At 34.5% G+C, this 17408-nt stretch overlaps 1 protein-coding gene across 11 annotated transcripts in view; it reads right to left on the bottom strand.

Annotated features, from left to right (window-relative positions):
• CDC14A (cell division cycle 14A) overlaps nt 1-17408 on the bottom strand; it is a 250070-nt gene that overhangs the window by 95536 nt on the left and 137126 nt on the right. For all 11 annotated transcript variants that reach the window (XM_074188266.1, XM_074188273.1, XM_074188274.1 and 8 more), the window contains 2 exons: nt 12870-12936; nt 3137-3199 (listed from right to left, as the gene is read on the bottom strand). In XM_074188266.1, coding sequence (XP_074044367.1) covers nt 3137-3199; nt 12870-12936 — 130 coding nt within the window. The remainder of the gene's footprint in view (nt 1-3136; nt 3200-12869; nt 12937-17408) is intronic.

Raw genomic sequence — 17408 nt, 5'->3', positions numbered from 1 at the left:
CATATTTTTCATTTCTAATCCACAAACACAAACATGGAAAATGGTAAAAAAAAAAAAAAAAAAGGTGGGATTTATAATCATGTACCACTCTATATAACCTCAATGGATCAAGAACGATAACCAGTTTCTTTAAGACTTCTGAACACTTAATGCTTATTCCATGAATATCAATATAAATATGACTCTAAATCTATATATTTCAGTTAATGAACTCAATACTATTAACATAATATACAAAGAGGAAACAGGCTCATCAAGATATATATTTCTGCTCATTAAAATAAAAATAACTGATCTAAGCAAAAATATATTAGGCTAATTTTAGCAGCTTAAAGGAATTTGATATAGTAAAGAAAATTAATATTCAGAAAGAATTTTCTTCTGAAAAAATAATGAATAAGTATTGTTTTAACTAGAATTATTAAATTCATATCTATTTTATTTTCCAAAATTGGTCTATTTTCCCAAATATATTTGGAGTCAGAAAACCTGAGTGCTAATCCTGTCTCTGCTGATAGAAAGCTATTCTGTTATCTTTCAGGGTCTCAATTTCCTCATCTATGAATTTCAGAAGCTTCAGGATTTTGATATGAGAACAAATTCCCAAGATGACTACTGATATGCAACACTGGTAGCAACAGACAAAGTTAGTAGACTCTAACTTAAATCTTTACTTTGTCATCTCTTGGTGGATGAACCAAGTAATTATCAATCATCAATGAAATGATGCAAAGTGAGTTAGTTTGGAGTAGTACATCTTATGTACTATTAAAAGTATGGGCTTTGTAATCAGAGGGAATTGGGTTCAAATCCAGATTGATGTCACTACCTCATCAGGTCACCTCAGCTCCTCCTATATCTCAGGTTCTTCTTCTATAAAATAAACAGGTTTTAACTAGATGACATTCAAGGTCCTTTACACCTTTAAATCTATTGTCATGGGATCTCTAGAATCTCTTCCAGCTCTAATATGGCTTTATATTTTCATTTTGACTACATTATGCTAAATGTAAACAGATAACCAGAAGAGTTAAGATCATTAATTGACAGGGGTAACTAGGTGGTGCAGTGGACTGAGCACCAGCCCTGGAGTCAGAAGGACCTGTTTTCAAATCCAGCCTCAGACATTTAATAATTACCTAGTTTTGTGATCTTGGGCAAGTCACTTAACCCCATTGCCTTGCAAAAAAAAAAAGTTATTAACTGACTTATCTAATTAGCTATCTGTTTCCAAGATATCTAGGTAAGACGAATTAAAAGGTACCCAAAAGAATTGCTTTTGTCAAATGTATAAAGAAGATAAAAACAAAAAAATTAATATGCTCAAATGAAATCATATCCTAAACAATGTCACACAACTACAGATATGCCTCCCTTTAAGAAAATTCAATAATCAATGGTCTGATTCACAAGAATGACAAATTAAGGTCTATTTTCATTTTAAAATATAATTCTTGATTTTATAAAAGTATTTACTACAAGTCTGTTATTTTAAAAATTCCCTACCTGTTGAATTCAAAACAGTTTTATGCTCAACTTTTTAGAAACACATCTAATCTGTAAAGTGAAATCTAACTGTACTTTCATAATAATAAATATTATTTTTCTCCATTCAAATGAGACCTGTATATCTTTGCCTTCTTGGTACTTAAGCACTACAAGATAGAACTTGCCTTCTATATTCAGTTGTCTAAAAAATTCACAGGATCATTGGATCAAAGATTTAGAAGTATGGGACCCTAGGAAAATATTAGATTTTAGGTATAAATTAAATTCCATGACCATGATAGTTTAAAATGCAATAAGGAAACTATTTAAAATTATATTAAATATTTTCCTATAAAGTGATGCAATTTTTTGTTATATAAAATCATGTCTATATATTGTTTTGCTTCAAAAAGAATAAACATCAACTATAGCATGGCCAAGAACTAATCTTGATTTCAGAGTGAACTTTTGGAATAGTGGCAGTTTTTTCTTGTTAAATCTTACAAGGTGCTCAATAGGCTAACTTATTCTAAGAATTCTTTAAATACACTTAAATATTACAAGTTATGTATCTGGCAAGAAAATAAAAACCTAGTAAGTCCAGGAAAAAAAGATTTCTGGTCTCTCTCTCCTATTCTGATCTTCTAAAGATTCTACTACTTCCTATACCATGATCTTACTTTAAAAAGCCTTTGCTTAACATGTGTGTTTATATGTATTTATGTGTATGTGTGTGTATCAAAATATGCAAACCAAGTTCAAACGACTTTGTCAAACTGTCAAGGGGAAAAATTCCCAATGCAATATTAAGAACTCCAGACTGAGGAAGGCTAGGTTGTGTCCTCACACAGTGATAAATTGGTTACAGAACTATGAGTTACTAATTGAACTCTCTGATCTGTAAGGGAGAGGGAGGAGAAGGGAAGCATGAGAGATTTAATTTAAGAAACATTATTACTTAAGTACCTTCTACATACAAAACAAGGTAGGGGCTATGAAGATAAAAATGAAAACAATCGTTGTCCTCAAAGAACTTATATTCTACTAAATGGTTGAACTAGATAACTTCTAATGTTCCTTTACATTACATGAATCTATCGGACTGTGAACCAAACTTTGAATTGAAAAAAAAAAATACACTATTATTAATAGGAGAGAAAACAGAAGAAAGAGGAAGGGGAAGGGAGAGAAAAGAGAAATTAGTGACTTTTAATTAACCCAAATAATTTCACTACTGTTTTATCAATATATACTCTATGATTTCATATAACCTCATCTAGGATCCCACTGGCATCTGACAGTCCTTCTAGACCAATTTGAAAAACTCATATTTGAGAGATGAAATGAGTAATTTTCAAAACAAACTCAGTACTGGGTCTAAAAGTAAACATATAATACAACTTTCAACCATAGAATTAAAAGTGAGGGTGCCCTTTCCCCACTTTCTCTTAAATCACAGCAGATTATGGTACCAAGATCCAAATTCAGTACTTTCTCTTACCCACAGTTGTGTAAAATATCAGACTATAGAGTATAAAGGAGTTTTTGAAAAAAGGACCTGCTGAACTTCCCCTTCATTCCACTAAAAATACACTTGGTTTTAAAAAAGAAATCAAATTTACATATAAAATGTTACAAATTTACCAACCTCATAATGTTCATATTCTTCCACATCAAAGGACTCAAAGTCAAAAAAACCATGCTGCAGTCCCTGAAAGACAAAAATTAAATTAGTTTTTCTCCAGTATTAAAACCAATAATTAACATACAGAATTATTTTCCTTCACTTCAAACTGCAATGTCACTTGAAGGATCCTAATTTAGTCTTTAATATTTAATTTAGTTCTAGAAATTAACTCCCCAGTACTGGTATTTGAGAAGAGGTTTATTACATTATTTCAAAGAACTGATTATTTTGAGAAACATTGAAATGTTCCACAAAAACCATGCCAAGTTCATGTTCATAATAGTTTATGCTCAACAATAACTAATATTGCAAATCTCAATGTATACCACTATATTCAAGCTGAGATCACAGAAGGAGTATATTTCATTAATTCATACATTATCTATCCTGGTGTTTAGATCCTGAAAAAAAAATTAAATTTAATTGATGCTAAGGAAAAAAATTTTTAGCATACTAATAAGGCAGGGAATCAGTTTCTCATAAATGGTATCTCACTGTTTCTACACTTTGAGAGAAGTTATCGCTTGATTTTACTCTGAACAGTGAATTTTTGGTAACATAAAAAACTGAAAGAATTTGATTGAGAATGAAAAACTTTTAATCCATCTGGAAAATGTTAAAAGACTAACTGCAATAACTTGATACCCTGAACTTTTTGCAAACCAACTCACTGAAAACTCATTTCATGCAAGGACATAAGAGTATTTTCTACAAATAAATAGAGCAATATAAATTTCAAAGGCACTTGAAAAACGGGGAAATAAAATCACATCCTAAAACTATTAAAAATTGGGAGAAGGGGGATGGAAAATTACCAAGCAAGCTACTCAGCTACCTTGTAAAAATATCTACTTACCAATCATTCCAAATAGCAAATAAAAATGAGTGAAGTTATTTTAATTCTCTCACATTTAAAAAAAACAACCAAATTCATCTGCATGCACCATGTCAAAGAAACTACTGAAGGAGAAAATGCCATCGACAAAAATCAACTTTTTCATTTCTCTTCATTTAAAAATAATAACATATTAGCAACTTAAAATCGGGGATTTAGAATTAGAAGGGATGTACTTAGTCCAAATCCCTAATTTTACAGATGAATAAACTAAGCCCCTGGGATTTTAAGTAATTTGACCCTCCAGTCCCTCAGATTACTTATTAGCAGTGGTAGTCAATTGGGGTTCCAATCATAGGTTCTCTGAAAATAACTTCAGCTATACTTCTAATACATTTCAATGTAAAATTTTAAAGGAATCAAACCTAGGAAATTATGCTACATAATTTGACCATCAAGTGAAACATATGTACATATACATGCATGTTCACATTTTTATTTAAATACTTATGTAAACACACCCTATTTCTTATGGAGCCTTTTCACTGCTTTGTAAACAAAGCAGGAAATGATGTTTGATGTTATATTCACAGTTTGAGCAACTGGTCTCTATTGCTTAAGGGCTACTAAACAACCTGATCTCATTTATCTAACCTCTCAATTTAATGCTTGTATTAACTCTGAAAAATACATAGTCTCTAAGGAGACCCTTTGAATGAAGCTATCTTTCCTTTGGAAGGTAAACAATATAACAAATGCCTAGATCAGGTTACTGTTACCATATCAACAAACAAACATTCCAGGGTGAACTCATTCTGAATTATGCCTTTAGTACAAGGCATGTAGTGTCTGCACCTGGAGTGTTGGACCTTTATTGGTTGTTTTTAAGGCTACCCTCAGCAAATAATAAATTGATGAACTCATAATTCTATCTAAAGGTCCTTAGTTAAGTTCATTAAAGTGTGTGTATATTAGTGTATGTGTATATGTATATGTACGTATGTAGGTATGTAGGTATGTGTGCATGTATGTGTTTTAACAAGTGAATAAGAAATTAAAGGAAAAATATGTCTAAGTAGCTATCTCGGGATTTAGAGGAGACTTAGTATGCTGGGAGAAAACCAGTCCTGGAGCAGGGAAGACCCAGATTCAGACCCATTCTCTTACCCAGGGCTGTGTAAAAGTTCTGTAATGGAGGGAAAATTCTTAAACCTCTTAAGCAGTGTCCCAGATAGCATGCCTAAGATCTAAAGAGCAGATCTTCATCACTGGAGGAATTTCCTAAACAGGAAGACCCTCATATATCAATAAATCCACTGATAATACAAAAACATCAGGGTTCATTTATGCGTGACCTTTGCCCTTATATACCTATATCTATCTTGTCCTTACTGACCAGAGGAATTATTTGTTAACATATGCTTAAACTATTTTTCCAAATGCAAACATGTAATAGCATGAGGATTTTTTAAAAGTTACTTTCCTGGGGCAGCTTGGTGGCAGAGTGGATAAAGCACCATCTCTGGAGTCAGGAGAACCTGAATTCAAATTCGGCCTCAGTCACCCAACTGTGTGACCATTGCCTTGCAAAATAACAAAAAAAAAAGTAGCTTTCCTGAGGAGAGTAAACAGAGGAATGGGAACCTAAGAACCTAGATCTAGAGCTGAAAAGGATCTTAAAGGCCTTAAGAGTTCAATGTTCTCATTTGCCAGATGAGAACACAAGCCTGGGGAAGCTGAGCAACTCATCCAAAGCCACAGATGTTGTATGTTCTAGAGGTAATATTTGAATTCAAGATTTCTGGAAAGCTAATTAAGAAAATATGGGGAAGAAGGGGTTCAAAGACACAAGACATCAAACAGGAAAAATAATATAAACCAAGATTAACTATTCAGTTCAATTTCATTCTGAGTAGTATATTTTATTAAGTGGTGTGTGTATGTGTGTAGCCGTGTGCATGTTCACATGTTTTAGAATCAGGAACTGGGGATCCAGTGACTCCTATTTTCTTAGAAATCAAATTATAAAATTCTGTTAGGCATTTCAAGTTCTTTACAACCTGGCCCTTTCCCACATCTCCTATCTTCTCATGCTTTACTTTCTATAATCCAGCTACACTAGCCTTCCTCTTGTTCCTAAACACAAAACTCCATCTCCTGTCTCTGGGCCTCTGGGCTGAATGCTCCCCCTAGGTCTGGAATATTCTTCTCTAAGTTTCTCTCATTTCTTTCAAGACTCAGCTCAGGTGCAGTGAGACAGCTAGGTGTTGCAATGAATAGAGTACCAATCCTAGAGTCAAGAGGACCTGAGTTCAAATCTAATCTCAGATACTTGATAATTATCTAGCTGTGTGACCTTGGGCAAATCACTTAATCCCACTGTCTTGCTTAAAAAAAAAAAAAGATAGCTCAAAGCCTATCTTTATAAAATGATCATTCCTGCTCTTCTTTCCAGATACCATGGCTTATACCTCCCTTTTGTGATTACCTCCTATCTATTCTGAGATATATATCCCTGTGTGTACCTAGTCATTTATAAATTGTCTCCTCCTCCCTTAGAACAATACCAACATTTATGTAGCACTTTGTCTACAAAGCACTTTTAAATAATTTTTTTTCCATTTATTATCACAATTCCAGGAGGTAGATATTATTATAATGCCATTTTATGCATTAGGAAACTAGGCAAATAATGATTAAGGGACTTTTCCAGGGTCACAAAGAGAGCATCTGAAGGTCTTCCTGACTCCAGTCTGAACATTCTATCCAGGGCCCGCCCCTAGAGGCTAGTATGTTGTTTTGTTGTTGTTTTTCCTATCCTTACATTTCCTGTGCTTGTACACAGTACTACATAGTTAAAATACTAATAAATACTTATTGCCTGATCTATAATTTCCAGTATAGCAAACTCCCATGTGAGGAGTTGGGCTGACATATCCTCAGCAACTTAATAGTCTTAAGTTGCCCAGAGCAATGAGAAGTTAAATGCTTTGCTCAAAATCCTCCAATACCTCCCTCCCTCTCTCTCTCTCTCTCTCTCTCTCTCTCTCTCTCTCTCACACACACACATACACACATACACACACACACACACAATTTATGTCTCTCTTGAATACAAGCATATGTATATATGCAAACCTATATATGTACTACACTGGCAAAATCAAACCCTATTTCCTCAATAAGATATAAATTTCATATATATATTTATATTTATATTTATATTTATATTTATATTTATATTTATATATTTGGGTCAAACTTGCAATTTCATTGGTAAAAGATATCCTCCTTCTAAGGCAATTCAACATCTACCCAGAAGTTTCTAGTCTTAGTTGCTTGGTATAAAAAAAAAAAGATTAAATGCTTTACCCAGGGTCGCTACCCAGAAGTTTATAGTCTTATAGTCTTAGTTGCTTGGTATAAAAAAAAAAAAGATTAAATGCTTTACCCAGGGTCAGGTTCATATGTATCAGAAATAAGATTTAAATCCAAGTATTCCTAACTGTAAGGCAATTTTAATGGTCAGGTTGAAGATACAACTTGAAACGTGATGGAGAAGCAGGTCAGGTGAAAGACTGTATTATTTGTATATGTGAATCCCTAGGAGTATTCAACATGAATACAGGAATCTTTTAAGAATGACAATAGAAAATAAGACTAAAGTTCTTTGAGAAAGCTGAGAATGTCTAGAGTTTGGTAAATGACAATACAGACAAGGAGAAAGTAATACAAATACAAATACAAAAATTCTTCAAAGAAGAAAAGGTAACTAAAGGTTATTAATATATAGCAATAGAAGGAACCATCTGAAAGCAGCAATGGGAAACTTTTAACAACTCTTCCATCTATTGGTGTGAAAAGGGGATTTGGGGACAGGTAAAGGAGTAATGCAATAAATATGATTTTGTAGATGGTGTGTCCTCAGGAGAAAACCAAGGCAACTCAAACAAATCAAGAAAGAGGAAGGACAAGGAGAATATTGAGTATATAAAAAAGTTAGTTAAGAAAATTTATTCCTAAAGGTACAATATGATGGACTAGGGGGTGGATGAACTGTATTAGAATGTTTTGCTCTGAGCAAAAGTGAAACTTCAGAAAGAGATAGTTATGGACAAGCAACTTTTGCCACAAAGTCTCTAAAACTGAGTGATTTGAATTGGGAAATCAGTAAGATTGGAGTGGGTCAGGCAAAGGAAATTGGAGAAAAGAAAACATTCACTTAACAATTTTAAAATAGAGGAATTTTAAAAGATAACCAAACTCAAAATTCTAAATGGTACATGGAATATCAGTGTTAGGATATCATAAGACATCAGTCCAAAGAAAAGTTATTGGACTTTTGGATAGAAATGACCACAGATGAGAGAAGTGCATGAAATCTGTTAGGCAGCTTTCTCAGAAGTCATCACTCCAACCTGGCACTTGAAAAGGGAATTCCCTTGAGAGCAGAATCAGTAAATGATAAAACAGAGGGCATTTAAGAACCTACAAAAAGGAATAATCTACTACATTCCCAAGGAGATCCATTATACTCTTAAACATATATATTCATTAAGAAGACTCTTCTTAGGGGTGGCTAGGTGGCACAGTGGATAAGAGCACCAGCTTTGGAGTCAGGAATACCTAGGTTCAAATCTGACCTCAGCCACTTAATAATTACCTAGCTGTGTGGCCTTGGGCAAGCCACTTAACCCCATTGCCTTGAAAAAAAATCTAAAAAAAAAAAAAAGACTCTTCTTAGATCTACCTTTCTGCAATATCCACTCATCGTATCTACTTCTCACCACAAGTACTATGGTCAATAAATCTAATTTCCAAAGGAGACTAAATTTAATCCTATATGACTGTCATTCAAAAATCTACAGGCAGCTATCATGTCACCTCTAACTTTTCTCTCCCTCCCATCAAACCTCCTCAGTTCTCTCAATTGATTCTCATATGTCATGTTCTCCTGTCCCTTTGCCATACCAGTGGCAATCTTCTGGGAATAACAAAGTTTGTCAGTGTCTAAATTTGAATGCAATGTACAAAACTAATCACCATCCTGCAGATATGGCAAACCAAAACAGTTACAGCAGAACATTAACCTCCTTGTTATAGATATTGTGATGCTAATGATACAGTTTAAAACATTAGATTTTTGACTGCAATATCACACAGTTGACTCCCTTCAAGTCAGCAAAACTCCTAATTTTTTAACATTTCCTTCTATTACTTTATACTCCATGTTCTCCTGTAATGTATAACAACAAAAGCCTTTAAAGAATAATGGCGAGAAATGAAAATCTACATATTTTAGTCAAAGCTGACTGGCAAAGAGTTCAAATAAAAAGAGAAAATTGTATTATGGAGAAATTAGTAGTTTAGTGGTATAAAAAGAGGAGTTGGGTTCTTAGGGATTGGAGAGATTCAAAGTATGAAATTTTTTTTTATAAAGACCTACAATGAAGGTAAATAGGATTAATATGGTATTGTAGGCCGGTAACACTGCAAAACTAATATTTGTAAAAGCAAACTGACCATGTGTGTATGTTTGAGGGGAAGAGGTCTTTAAGGTATACAAAGTATTTTGCATAATTTACAAAATTTCACAGTAAACTAATCAAAATAGTCAAATTTATCCTAACTCAAAATATACCAGGGTCAGACTATTACTTTGTATGCCTTAAAAAAAATTAAGGAGACAAGGTCAGGAGGGGAGCAAGACCTGCTATGGAGGCCCAGGGTGACCAGAAGGACCCCCAGGCTCCAGGATCTCAGGGGGATCTTGGAGACCAGTAAAATAAAGACTTATTCCTGAAATAAATAAAAAAAAAGTTGAGAAAAAAATTACAGATTTTGATATGAGAAATTTAAAACTTCCCAGAACAGAATCCTTTTCTATATTTTATTCCTTATAACTTTCTCAATAAATCATAATGACATAAAAGTCATAGCATAATTTACAAAATAAGTAACATTATTTCCAAAATATATTACCATGGGAATATATCTTGGAAATTCTCTAGCAAAAGGTAGTGGGCTGTGGCCCTGTGCTTTCCAACATTTTTGCCAATGACTCCAGTGGTGTGTAGGCCCTAGTCTAAGAAAATTACAGAGAACATAGAATATAAATAAAATTAACATACTGAATTGAAGAGTCACTTCCAAAAGGAATTTGTTAAGGAGAAAGTTGAACTTACATCTAATAAAATGAAATTATAAAATAGGGATAAACACAAATCCCATGTTTGGCTTAAAAATACCAATGCTATCATCAGTCCAAACTGCAGGAAATTAGAATCCTCTGCTCAAGCACTGAATTCTTCCTTGACTAGACTACATTTGGAATGTGATGTTCAATTATGAGCACTACTTTTAAGGAAGGCCACTGACCAGATGAAGTATTTCCAGAGAAAATAGACCAAGATGATGAGGGAACTATAGTTCATCTAAGAACTGGTTCAGAAAACTAGAGGTATTTAATCTGAAGAGAGGATGGGGATGGGCCAGGGGGGGGGGGGGGTGTATATGGACATAGGATATCTACCTTTCAAGTCTACTGAAACTATAGCCAATCATTCCCTTGGGGGGGGGGGAGCAGCGAAGCCAAGGCAATGGTGTTAAATGACTTGCCCAAAGTCATACAGTTAAGTATATTAAGTGTCTGAGGTCAAATTTTAATTCAGGTCCTCCTGAATTCAGTGCTGGTATTCTGCCCACTGTACCACCTACCTGCCCCAGCCAATCACTCTTGATGAATGGTTATCAACCCTCTTTATATGTGAATACTTTCAGTGATTTGCCTTCCAAAACAAACAATAAATTGGATAATCATACTCAATAATGTAAGCTCCTTAAAGAAGAGTTATCTCGTGTTTATGTTGACAGGAGCATAGCATCACAGACATGAGAAATGGAGGGAACCATTAAGTCCAACTATCTTCAGTCTACAAATTAGGTAAAGTGATCTACCCTAGATTATACAGGCAATTAGTATTAAGTTGATCTGAACCCAGATCCTCTAATTCCAAATGCTAAGCCTTTTTCACTATATCACATTGAAGTACCTAATCCTTAAAAAATGCTTGGTAACTATCTATCTTTGAGTTCTTTCATTTCATTCTTTAATTTTCGGGGGCTGAAGAATTAAACTCATTTAAAATAGTAGTTATTTTGGAAGTCTGATGAAGCCCAGAATTATATTGTCAAATTTATAAAATAAGATGCAGGACTAAAAACAAACTAATTTTATTGAAAAAGTTCTAAAAACATGTTTTAAAAAAACCATGGTAGCTTCACAGACCTTAGGCTAAAAAGCCCTGCCCTAATGTAACAGACCTTCAATTTCCCCATGACCTTTTCTGTTCTTTCCCAGAAGCAGTCACATAGGGGACAGAGCATGAGATTCTAAGGCTGGTGCTCTCCTTGTTTTTACATCAAATGACTATGACACTGGGGCCAGGGATTTAATTTCTGTACCACAATTCTCATCTATATTTATACATCTGTAAAATGCATGATGAGGACTAGATGATCTCTAAGCTCAAAAATCCTAGCATTTGAACAGTTGAGAGTAATCATTCTCCATGAGGAGATAGAACCAAAATGAGATGCTATATTGTAGCACCATTTAAAAAAAAGGCTTAGCTGCAATTTTTCATTCCTGAATGGAAATTTGCCTCCCTTTAGAACCTTTTATTATAGAAAACTCAAGATAAGGAATATCAAACTAGCTACCTACTGCCTTTGCCATCCTTACAGCTCCAAATCATATTCTAAGGCATTCAGTCACTTTATTCAGATTAATATGTAATCAAATTGCATTCTAAAAAGAAAGAACAATTTACATAACAGTAGTTCAAATAGATGAGGAATAAAGTTTGCAACTAACAGGCAGTTTGATTTTGACACCATTACTCAGAATCTAAGAAGAGAGTTAAATGAAGATAAACACATTCTAATTAAGAGGGAGGAATAGAAGTATACATGATCCACAAATAATTTTCATTTACTAGAGGATCAAGGGTTGAAAGCTGAAAGGAACCTTATAGATCATATAACCAACTTCTTCATTTTCCAAAGAAAAGAAAGTTAAGGCCCTAAACTAAATGATATATGGCAGTATTAGGACTCAAACCTCAGTCACAGAGCCTCTGACTCCCAATCCAGGATTTTCCATGGTATCACATGAAAGATATTGTTTTTACTATTCTACATGTCAATTTACTGACTTATTTTTTTTTTTAGGTTTTTGTAAGGCAAATGGGGTTTTTGTAAGGCAAATGGGGTTAAGTGGCTTGCCCAAGGCCACACAGCTAGGTAATTATTAAGTGTCTGAGACTGGACTTGAACCCAGGTACTCCTGACTCCAGGGCCAGTGCTTTATCCACTGCGCCACCTAGCCACCCTAATTTACTGACTTATAACAAAGTTCTTGTTAGTTCTCAAACACCAAGAACTATCTAAATGAGAGGAAAGATATAGAATAAAACTCTCTGGGCCTCAATTTCCTCATCTAAAATTGAAAGGGATTTTACAAAATTATCTCAGAATATTTATCTCTAACAGTTTACAGTACTAGGATTTCCATATACCAGATAATACAAGGGACAAAGGCAATAAATCCTGAATCCAAAATAGATCTTAAAGAATTGGGCAGAGCTCAAGATTTCTCACCTATAAAATGTTAACTGTGTGTAAGTGGAAAACTTCCTGCTGCTTGCTAAATCATTTTACTAAAAGAACATTCTTCCTCCTCAACATAAAAAATTTTGTCATTTTTATTCTTTCCACATGTTAAAACTTAGGTTTTTTTGTACTTTTATATTTTAAATTACTCTTGTCAATAAATTTAATTGCAATAAAAGTTATTACCTTCCTGATTCCCTGCAAACAGTCCAGGATTGTGAGATTGTATGTACAATTTCCGAAGGAAGCATCCCTATAAATATAAGTAAAATGGATGTTAATCATACATTTAGAAAATTCAAGAAAGAAAATATACAACACATAAAAATGAATATTTATTCCTATTCATGTTTTTTGAATGTGAGAGGCTTTCTCTAATAAAACAGATGCCACTAGGTAAATTCCAAAGTCGAATCAATTTTCTGTCATCCATAATAAAAAGAAGTTTGTTACTTGAGGGAGCAATGTGGTTCAAACAGAAAAGGTCCTCAATTTAGAGTCAAAAAGCCTGATCAAGGTTTGCATCCTGGCTCTGCCTCTTCCTCCTTTACTTTAACTAAGCTATTTCTCTTCAGTTTCTTCATCTCTAAATGAAGTCAATCTTTAAGAATATACTAGAGCTGGAAGAGACTGAAGAGGCCATGCCACATTGTTCAGAGAAGGAAGTTAAGGCCAGTCATAGAACTAGAGCTGGAGGAGACTGCAGAGGTCATGCCACAGTGTACAAGAAGAAAATTGAGGCCAATGGAAGGAAAGTAACTTAACTCACACAGACTGTCAGAGGTGGCATTTGGACCCAAGCTCTCTGACTAAAGCCAGGACTTTTCTACTCTTCTCCAATTCTAAATCCTATGATCCTTAAAAGAGTCTTACTATCCTGTTGAGAGATATTTGAAGGAGGGGAAGGAGGAGGAGGAGGCAAGAGGACTAAGAAGGAAAGAGGAGGACCACTGAGGGTCAGAAGCATTCAATCAAACAAGAGAGAGGTCTACATACTAACAGTCACTCAGTATCATTCCATGGAATATTCCAGGAACACAGTAAGCCTGGGCTAGAAGATGAGGTGCCACTTTTGGCCTGGAGAAGCATTATCTGGTACCTTACTAGTTCCTGAATGCCAAGAATAAGGAGGGAGATGAGCAACATCTTTGATAATGACAAGTGTTCAAGAGAGCAATCAGAATGAGGAAGGATCTGGAGATCATACCAAATGAGGATCAGTGGGAGAAGTTGGGAGTGTTAGAGCCCAGAGAGGAGAACAATGGGTAGAACAGGATCATTATCTCCAAGATTCCAAGGATTTATAATGTGAAAATAGGATTATCCTTGCTATGTTTGGACCCAGAGGGAAGGACCAGAAGAAAAAATGGTCAAGAAATGGTGCACTCCATCTCATTAAAGGTCTTTTTTATGATAACAACTTGTCAAATCATTCAGCCTTAGCAACTATGAACACTTGCAAGTGCAGATAATGGTGACTTTCTCTATAAAATCTTTTAAAATGATACCTACACGCATCAAAAGCATTTTCAGTAAAAACCTAAAAAGGTTTTAAGAGATGATTTTTTCCATGATTAAGATATGTAGAACATATAGATTTTTAATGTGTTTTTTAAGGATGCATCTGATCTAGTGGTAAAGTAAAACTGAGCCTTGAAGGCACTCCTAAAAGGAAGGTTTCATAAATATGCCAAAATATTACAGAAATAACAGAACATCTAAGTTCATTTCCTTAACTAACTCCTTTACCCTTTTCAGTCACTTGCAATCTAGTTTCTAACATTTCTAATATTTTCTCTATACTTAAAATATTTTTGCTGAGATTATTAATGACCTACTAATTATCAGAGCTGATGGATTTTTCTCAGTCATCCTTCTTTACCTTTGTGTACCCTTTGAGACTTAGCTAACTCTCCCTCCTGTACCTCTACATTTCAGTCTCCTTTAATGGTTACATCAGTCATGTGTTTTACTCAAAAAAAACAAACAAGCTATCTCTCATTTCCATACCTTTGTATGGGTTGTGTCCCCACCCACCCACACCAAGAATATTTTGCCCTCTCACATCCACCTTTTGTGTGGAGGTAATGAGGGATTATTTGTGAAATATTTAGCACAGTGCCTAGTTCAAGATGATACTTGACAAGCATTTTGTTTGTTCCCTTCCTTCCCTGTACCCTTTTATGTCAGTCAAGAAGCACCCACTTGTGCCAGGTGCTATGTTGAGCATTGGAGTTACAAGGAAAGGCAAAACAATTTTTTTTAAATTACTACTCTTAAGGAGCTCTAATGGGAGAAATATATGAAAACAAATATGATGTACAACCAAGATAATTAGAAGATAAGTCAGAGAGAATTACAGAGAGAAAAGGCCCTCAAGGAAATTGATAAAACTTGTACAAAGTTATACTTTTATCTGGGACATGAAGGAGGTCAGAGACCACAAAATGGAGATGAGGGTGAAAGAATTTGAAGCATGGAGGCAAACCACTGAAAATGCACAGGACTAGGAGATAACAGATCTTGTTTAATAATAGCAAGGAGCATCCAATAATACTGGATCATAGAGTATGTACAGAGAGTAAGATGAAAAGAGCTAGGTGAGGCAGAAAGAGAAGATGGGTTATGAAAGGCTTTGAATACCAAAGATATTATTTTATATTTGATTGAGAAGATTAGGAAGTCACTGAAGTTGAGTGAATTGGGCTATGGGAAAGAGACCTAAACTTTAGGAAGATCACTTTGACAGCTAAATGGTAAATAGACTGCAGTAGAGAGACATACTCTGCTCAGTGAATTAGAATGAAGATTCAATGAGGCAAATTTGTCTTAGTATCAGAATGAGCTTCCCAACAATCAGAGTTAAGAAATGGTGGGATGAATTGCCTAGAAAATAATAAATTCCCCAATATCTGATCTTTAACTAAGGGTTGGATGATCATTTATTGAGTATGCTGTGAGAGTTCTTTTTCAGGTATAGGTTGAGTTAGATAACTCTTGATAGCTCTCTAAACTCTAAAATTTCATGAAATTCATTATCTTCACCTTCAAACTTCCTTATTTCAGTTTAGGGTATCATCATTCTTTCAGCCAAGCAGGTTTGCAATTTCAGAGTTCTTCTCAACCTTTCTCTTTCTCTCACCCTCAAAGTTCAATAAACTGCTAAGTAATGTTAATTCTAAATTCGTAACATCTCTTGTATCCATCCCCTATCTCTCTGCTCATACGGCCACCAAACACCCAAGTTAACAACCTCTTAAGTTCTCAGTAGACTACTGGAATCAACTCCAAATTGGTTTTCCTCTTTCCAATCCTTTCCTTTTCTAATCCTTCCTCCCCACAAAGCTGTCAAAAATAATCTTTAAGTTATAAATCCTAAGATCTTTAAAGGAGTTGTGCTGTCTTATTCAGAAGACATTTAAATGGATCCTGAAGTACAGGTCTAGTCTATACTACATAATCATGTCTGCCACTTCCTTTTTAGAAGAACATTCAGAAGCTCCCTATTGCCATCAAGTTAAAATACAAACTCCTTAGCCTGTCACTAAAGGCTTTACTACATCTTTTCTCATACTTAGTTCACATTCATTTCCTTCACATATTCTATGTTCCAGGCAAACTGCCAAACTTGTGGCTAGTTCAATTTCTTTCCTCTCCATTGTTGTTTCCAATGCCTGGAATCTTGTTTCCAATGCCTGGAATCTATTTTTGGCTCTTTAGAATCCCTGACTCTCTTCAAGACTTCAGTCCAGGCATCACATTCTTTGTAGAACCTTTTATTAAATCTCTGTTTATATATGTTGTTTTCTTCTTCAAATTACCTTGTCATTATTTATCTGATTATATACTGATTCCTCAAAAAATATCTAAGTTCCTTACGAGGAAGAAGGCTATAAAGAAGCCTTTATAGCCTCCTCAGCATCAGAGTGATCACTTAATACACTTATTAAACAGAAGTGAATTCAGTTGTATTGATGGGATTCTAGGTCAGGTATGGGTTGGATTAAATGGCTTCTCAGGTCCCTTATGATTCAGATGCTATGATTTAGTCAAAAGTTATATAAAACTCCAAGCAACATTCCCTTTGGCAGCATTGCAATATTATGCCTTTCAAAAAATACTATAAAATATCTCCTTAGCAACAAAAATGGCTCTTAATTAGGTTTTAGAATATATATCTCATTAACAAAGGCTATGATTTCTGGAAATTTGTGTATTTAGAATAAAAATTTAATGAAACAGCAGCATCTAATCAAAGAGAAACTTTAAACTGAACAATCACTAAACATTCATTAAGCACATACTATGTATGTACCAGGCTCTATGTCAAGTACTGAGAATAGAAAGAGGCAAAATACATTCATTCCCTGTCCTCAAAGATAGGACACTTATTAAGTGCCTACTATGTTTAAGACAAAACCCTCAGGGTCATCTGAGCTATGTTACTAAAACTTGTTGCTTCTTTGCTGATATTCTCTATCTTTTCCTGGAATCTAGAAGATATTGTTCAAGGAAGAAACCTCTCCTACTCCTTAGGGTTTTATAACAATATCAGTTTCTTTCTGTCCTTTACTTTTCTCTAATTTATTCCTTTTGCTTACACATACGGAAGAATCACACAGAATTGCCAACTGTTCAGAAGTGCAGAATTTGGGGTCAGGAAGATTTGCCTCAAATACAGATGTGTGTCTTCAGGCAAATCTTTTAACCACTCTCACTTCTAAT

Source organism: Macrotis lagotis, chromosome 5 (assembly GCF_037893015.1).
Source record: "Macrotis lagotis isolate mMagLag1 chromosome 5, bilby.v1.9.chrom.fasta, whole genome shotgun sequence".
Taxonomy (NCBI): Eukaryota; Metazoa; Chordata; class Mammalia; order Peramelemorphia; family Peramelidae; genus Macrotis; species Macrotis lagotis.
This window is presented reverse-complemented; position numbering and strand designations above follow the sequence as displayed.